General features: G+C 47.5%; 1 protein-coding gene across 1 annotated transcript in view; it reads right to left on the reverse strand.

Annotated features, from left to right (window-relative positions):
• The window catches only part of LOC108792040 (zinc finger protein 883-like), a 3,973-nt gene extending 1,711 nt beyond the window's left edge, over positions 1–2,262 (reverse strand). Inside the window, exons 1-4 of the mRNA XM_018562718.1 lie at positions 2,203–2,262; positions 2,015–2,123; positions 658–689; positions 256–403 (exon numbers count right to left, since the gene is read on the reverse strand). Of these exons, the coding sequence (XP_018418220.1) occupies positions 256–403; positions 658–689; positions 2,015–2,123; positions 2,203–2,262 (349 nt within the window). The remainder of the gene's footprint in view (positions 1–255; positions 404–657; positions 690–2,014; positions 2,124–2,202) is intronic.
• Between the last annotated feature and the right edge of the window lie 5,197 nt (positions 2,263–7,459).

Raw genomic sequence — 7,459 nt, forward strand, 5'->3', positions numbered from 1 at the left:
CATGATCCTGGGCACCTGACCTCAGTTCTTCTGGAATAGGGACATCAGACAACCTCCTTACTGGGGGCCCCTTTCCACCATCAGGCCCCATAGCTCCATACCATGGATTTGGTCATGGGGAAGGAATTAAGTTGATATTATGTAAAGTATGGAAGAAGAATACCGAAGAGCAATGTCATTTGTGGCAACACACAGAGGGAATCACAGGCAACAATGAACACGTCTCTACTCAGTGATTTCATATTTATTCCTCACCTGCACCAATTTCTGCCGGAATTTCCTCCTCATCAGTGATCACCGGCATCGCAATCTCCTCCTCCTTCGCTTCTTCTTTAACAGACACATTCTCCTTCACTTCTTCTTCTTCTTTAACAATTATATTTAGGTCTTCCAGGCTTTCCGGCTAAATATTTCATGACATAGACACGTTAGGTCCGACCAGTTCAGTTACAGACACCATAAAATACAAGATGGTCCTGTGTTCCGAGACCCTCATCTCCCATCTACCTGATCCTCCTGAGGGATCTCCTGATCTTCCTGTGTGGAATCCCGGGAATACAGAGGACGGGGACATCTCTCTGGTGGGTTCCTCTTACTGGATCTATCTGAGGGAGGCAAATAAAAGCAAATCAGCTTTATTGATTCTCTACGTCTTACGAACAGGGTGGACTTCAGAATGAAATATATCTCTGATCAATGAGAAAACCACTTATAAGGAATATACCCAAATATCCGCAAGTTGGCCACACACCAAGTTCCTTCCCCAAGATGTTACCACACACCACTGTGGGAATGCTTAGCTTCAATTCAATATGTTTTTGGAAAGCCATCCTTTAATGATCCTAAACTGTTACATAATCCTGTAAATAATTAAATAAATTACTGAACCTTCACATTCTCACATAATTCATTCCCACAGCTACCACAGCTACCTCATGTATCATTTCCCCCTCCTCTTTTAGATTGTAAGCCCTCAGGGGCAGGGCCCTCCTTACCATCTTGTCTTGAATTGTATTGTAACTGTAATGTCTTCCTTATATTGTAAAGCGCTGCGCAAACTGTTGGCGCTATATAAATACTATGTAATAATAATAATCCAATCAACGGAAAGAAACTCAAGAACAGGGCAACCCCAGATTCCCATAACCATAACTGGGGCTATTCCAGAAGAGAAGAACAGTACCCACAGACCTCCAAGTGAAGTCTACGGCAAACGGTCAGTTCGATCAACATGGGACTACACAAATACTATGGAATGTATTCCAAAGTTTGAAGCTCGGAAGCTCACAGAGAGCAACACACCCAAGATCAGACAAGACCACATTCATGAGGGCTACCAACGAAGGGGCAAGTCTTCTACATAACTGCAATCTGAGCTTTCCTTGCCGCCATAATGTAGGAAACCTCTGGTGATGTCTTCATGGCTGGACAGGTGGCCACAAGAGGTTTAAAAAATAAGACTGGGCATGATTAGCAGAGAGGAGACAAGACCACATTCTACGTCTAGATGTCTCCAGCTACCCAGTGATATCTTTGTATTAGTATGAGACACAGTGCAGGTTAAAGGCTAAAGACTGGATCAGAATAAGGACATTAATCGTCTCAGATGAACATACTGGAGCCATCAGTTAATTTGCTCTAACGTTTTGCTTTTTCATTTATTGGTACCAAAATGGAGTCTGCAAAAGCTTGTTGAGCCACCAAATCACTAACCTTCTGTGACCCCGCAGGCTCTATTTCTCAACATACAAATGATTAGGACTACCCTCAAAAGGTACTGCAACACTGGAAATTGGGAGATCCTTCAACTAAATAACACTCCATTAGCAACAGCATCACTTCTACTACAGGAGATGACACAAGAGTCCAGCTGCCATTGTACCCAACCTTTGGAGGTGTGTAGGGTTCACGGTACAGAAACTTGACTGCTCTTCTACAAAAGCTTGACGCATATCAGGACATGTAAAGGGACCACACCATGAAATAGTCTCTATATTTGGGGTTTATTACTCACTTGCGGTGGGCTGCAAAGTCATGTTTTCCTCGTCACACAGATCTTCTCCCATTGGATACGTCTCTTCTTCCTCCGTAGCTTCAACTTTAACATTAAACTGCTTTTCACCCTTAAGAAAGTAAAAATGTCTGATTTTATAGGCGGACGGATGTTGGTCTTTAAGAAACAAACAGACCTTCAGGTCTCACTTTCTGTTTGGAGTTCAAGACACTCATCTCAACATACCGGATCATGGTAAAGGATCTCATGATCTTCTAGTGTGGAATCCCGGGAATACAGAGGACGTGCCTGAGGGATCTCATGATCTTCTTGTGTGGAATCCCGGGAATACAGAGGACGGGCTTGAGGGATCTCATGATGTTCCTGTGTGGAATCCCGGGAATACAGAGGACGGGGACATCTCTCTGGTGGGTTCCTCTTACTGGATCCATCTGTAGGAAACACACACACTGACTGAATACATTGTTTCTATGTGTGTATCAGATGATGGGGGATCTAGGTGGACCCTCCGTACTGCTCTCTCCTCTTACCCGGTGATGTGAGGGGCGGCTCATTCTCCATCACCACGTCCTTGTAGAGATCCCGGTGTCCTTCTAGATACTCCCACTCCTCCATGGAGAATTAGACAGAGACATCCTGACACCTTATAGGAACCTGATACAGAATTATACAGTTTAACATGGCAATGTAATTGAGGAAAGAGGGGATCTCTACAGCCCTGTTCCAGCAACCTCCTTCTCCAAGATCTCAGAGCCCCCACCGTGCCTCCTTTAGACCTTCTCTACAGCATAGAGACCCAAGCTTCGCTCTCCCTGTATACAACTGGCAGATCAAACATATTGATTCTCACAAATCCCCCCCAAACCTCCCCCCTGTCTGTGCCTCCCCCAGTCTATTCAAGTCTGATTGCTAGACAGGAGCCAGTGCTGAGGCAGTGTCTGTGAATTGAAAGTCAGAGCTGTGCAGGGGATGACATGTGTCTTATCCCTAAGTAGTCCGGTTTGCCCTATTGTATCGTCAGTGTCCCTCCCCCACCCGCCGGTCTGCTGCAGAAACCGTCTCTGGAGATCTAATTCATGCATTGACTTTCTGAAAGTCAGCGTTAGCATATGGCCAGCCACGCCCACTGTCACCCACACACAAAACTCAAGCCTGGTGATTGGCCACTCCATAGTGGAGGTGTGTCTGTGAGGCAGCAATGGCAGGGAGGGCTCTTGCTATGAAAAGGACAAAGCAGGGCGCGTCCATGGGAACCGGGAGCGGTTGTTATGTACCTGATGTATAATACTAAATAATTCAGATAATGACACTGGGACGAGCACACACCTCCAGCACATCCCTCCTTCATAGACCCCTCCCCTATTCACACCAGCCACGCCCCCTGCCCAGCTGTGTGACACCCCCTCCCGCAGACATGACAGGAGAAGAGAACATTACCTGCTGCCAGCACCTAGCATGTCTGCCCTGCAAACATCCCACTTCCGGCTTTTTAAAGGACACTTCCGGTGCGTGCGTTCCAGCTAGTACAAAGACTTCCGGGTTTTGCGGTTCACATACTTCCGGGTTCTGCGTTCCAGCGCCGGGTGGGAGGGGCTCCCGTGATGCACTGCGGCGGTTGTTTTGGGAATAGCGGGCTCCGCTGAGAGGTGTGTGTCATGTGTAGTTGGAGGAGACAGAGAGTGAAATCTCCCCAACCGCACCCCAGGGCCCCCCAATTCTTCCCTCAAACCCCTCCATGTACCACCCCAGTGCCCCCCATATGCCCCTGGCATGATCCTCCAAGTGCCATAGCTCCCCACATTTCCTCAGTGTCCCACATTATATCTTCCCCCCAGTTCCATGCTGTGATTTTCCCCTCTCTGGGCCCTCAAGTTTCTCCTCTGTGTCCCCAATTCCCCATGGTGCATCCTAATTTCCCCTAGTGCCCCCAATTCCCTCCAGTACCCCCCAATTACACTGTTCTTCAATCCCCACTCATTCAATGCCCCCTCAATTTTAAAACCGTGCACCCCAATCCCCCCCGTACCCATTTTTTTACCCATTTTTTTTCTCAGTGCCACCTAACCCCCCTCAGCATCCTCTAATATCTCACCATGCTCCCCAAATTCACCCAGTGCCCCCCTCTCTTTTGCCAAACCTCGTTACTGAGCTGCAGCATTTCCCATGCGACCACTTAGCACTTAGGGGGATATCATCAGCATCTCTAGGACATAAGCAAGTAAGAATCTACAATGGAGATTTCTATAATCCTTGCCATGTACATAAATGACACCGGGAGTTACTGTCATATTGGGCTGAATTAACCAATCACATTCACTGCCATTGTCCAGCAATGGATTTTAGTGGAGGGGGGGGGGGGTAACATAAGGCAGTTTTGGTGAATGCAGGGTAAAGACGTTGGCTTGGCGTGGTGGAGATGGGCATTCTTAGCTTTCTGAAGGAGGAGTTGGCACCTGCTGCAGGTAATTTAGGCCGCACCGGTTCACAAGGTCGGCATTCACAGGAAGTCCACCAAGAGCCCTCCTATTTGTACTCAGGTCACGTATCTCTAGAGCTTCATAAGAGGAGCCCACCCCCCTTATAGCTAACTTCCAGTGTCTTCTCTTGCCTTGGCTGAACGGAGTCCACAACTTCAAAGATCTAGAAAAGTCTATCAGTAGCACAGGACCGGCATGTGGTAGAAGGACACAGTGTCTGAAGTGGGGTCTCCAAATACCAAGGCGTGTTGGACGGCGGCAGCCACCCAAAGGGAAGGGGTGGTGTGGACGGGCTTTCGCTCACTTCAAGTGAGTTTTACATTCCAATAGGAGAATGCTAACCCCACTTGAAGCAGGTCAGAAGGAGGCCAACTGCACAGCACATGGAGGTCACAGGAAGGCCAACTGTAGGTCACATGTAGGTCATAAGGAATCCAACTGCAGACCATATGTAGGTGAGAAGGAGGCCAACTGCAGGTCACATGTAGGTCAGAAGTAGGCCATCTGTGGGTCACATGTAGGTGAGGAGGAAACCAACTGCAGGTCACACATAGGTCAGAAGTAGGCCATCTGTGGGTCACATTTAGGTCAGAAGGAGGCAATCTGTGGGTCACATGTAGGTGAGAAGGAAACCAACTGCAGGTCACGCATAGGTCAGAAGGAGTCCAAATGCAGGTCACATTTAGGTCAGAAGAAGGCCAACTGCAGGTCACATGTAGGTCAGAAGGAGGCCAACTGCAGGTCACATTAATGTCAAAAGACCAGCTGCAGGTTACACGTAGGTCAGGAGGAGGCCAACTGCAGGTCATATGTAGATTAGAAGGAGGCCAACGGCAAGTCACATGTAGGTGAGATGGTGGCTAACTGCAGGTCAGAAGGAGGCTAATTGTAAGTCAGAAGGAGGCCAACTAGGGATACGCCGATACCGTTTTTTTTGGTATTGAGTACGAGTACCGATATTTTTTTCCCCGGTAATCGCCAATACCGATACCGGAAGTCCCATTAAGGAAGCCAGGCGGCGTGTAATGACTCGCCACCCGGCTTCCCGATTAGCAGGGAAGCCGGCTCCATGCTCCCTCGCCATGAGGTGACAATTCCCCGACCAATCAGGAAACCGGGCAGCGAGTCATTGCACCCTGCCCAGCTTCCTGATTGGCCGGGAAGCCGACTCCCTGCTCCCTCTTCACAAGTGACGAGGGAGCCGGCTTCCCGGCCAATCAGGAAGCCGGGCAGCGTTTAATGACTCGCTGCCCGGCTTCCTGATACCGGAAGTATCGGGCTAGGCATTTGTGCGAGTGTGAGTACTCGCCCAAATACTCGGCACCGATACTAGTATCAGTGCATCCCTAAGTCCAACTGCAGGTAACATGCTCCTGACAATGAATTCCGAATGATCCCAGAAATGTCTCGAACAGATGTCATAGACACAAGGCCAAAGCCTGTCCACACAGGCCCTAGATTTGATGAAGAAAGATGGGCCGCGATTCTTGATGACCGGCCATTGGAGTTCTTGTGACTTCTTCCATGAACCATGTTGGAGCCAACACTTCTCAGTACCGCGCCTCACAAGGGGAAGATATCTTCCCGATTACTTTCTGCCCGTGTACAATCAGCTTTAGATGAATCAAATCGATGTCATTCGAGAGCTGACCTGATCCATCTATTCACACCAACCCCCGCACTACATACTTACTGGTAGATCTAAAGGAGATTGTGCAATCAGATTGTAATGTGTGTGGCGAGCTTAAGAGTGTAGGTCTATAGATAAATATGAACAATACAATTTATTGGTTCATTAAAAATATATACAATATATATACATCACATCTGCAATTCAAAATGTGCAAAAATGAGCGTTTTTAGGTTTCGTTACAAGTGCAATGTAATATTGAATGTTTCGTTGTAATATCACATTATGGCCACTAGAGAGCGCCGAGGAGCACAGAGAAATAAATACTTATTTCCTATAGTCCTTTGGTGCCATCTAGAGGCCATAATGTGATATTACACCAAAACATTCAACATTACATTGCACTTGTAACGAAACGAAACTTAAATATTTGTTTTTGCATATGCGCACACATAATTATTATTATAGAGGTTTTATATATAACGCCAAAAGTTTGCGCAGCGCTTTGCAATAGAAGAAAGGCATTACAATCATAATACAATTCAAGACAAGATGGTAAGGAGGGCCCTGCCCCTGAGGGCTTACAATCTAAAAGCGAGGGTCCAGTGATACATGAGGAGGGAGCTGTGTGGGGATGAATTGTGTGAGAACGTGATGGTTGAGCGGTTAGGTTGAGGTGGGATCGGCTTCCCTGAAGAGATGAGTCTTAAGGGATCGCCTAAAGGCAGTCAGAGTGGGAGATAGACGGACAGGTTGGGGTAAAGAGTTCCAGAGGATGGGAGACACTCTAGTGAAGTCCCGGAGGCGAGCATGGGAGGAGTTGACGAGGGAGCTGGAAAGCAGAAGGAATGTTCACAGATATTCGCAGGGTGAAGGGCCCTGCGGGTTCTTTATAAATAGACCCCTGTGCTTCAGTGAGCCTTTTTCTACGTGATGCTCACCAAAGCGTGCTCCTAAACACCTGATAGTTCACATGTTCGTGAAAATGCTAAAAGTCCAAAATCTTTTCAAACAGCCTATAAAGACGTTCATCGTGATGAGGTGTTGGGGGAGGAGACGTTCTGCCCTTTGCCACGTTTATTTCTCCAGAACCTGAAAACAAAAAGATGTAATTTACTACAAAGACAACCCTCGCACAGCTCTCCTATCAGGGGGGTCATGGAGATCAGCAGGGAAAATGCATTTCTTTCACCCAGACATAGTCAGTCCAGGGGTGGCCAGCAAAGGTTGGAGTGTGTGTATATGTATGTGTGTGTGTGGGTGTATATATATATATACACCCACACACATACCGATTAGCTACAACATGATGGCCCCTGAGAGGTGAAGTGAATAACA

Source organism: Nanorana parkeri, unplaced genomic scaffold (genome assembly GCF_000935625.1).
Source record: "Nanorana parkeri isolate BGI_ZX_2015 unplaced genomic scaffold, ASM93562v1 scaffold593, whole genome shotgun sequence".
Classification (NCBI taxonomy): domain Eukaryota; kingdom Metazoa; phylum Chordata; class Amphibia; order Anura; family Dicroglossidae; genus Nanorana; species Nanorana parkeri.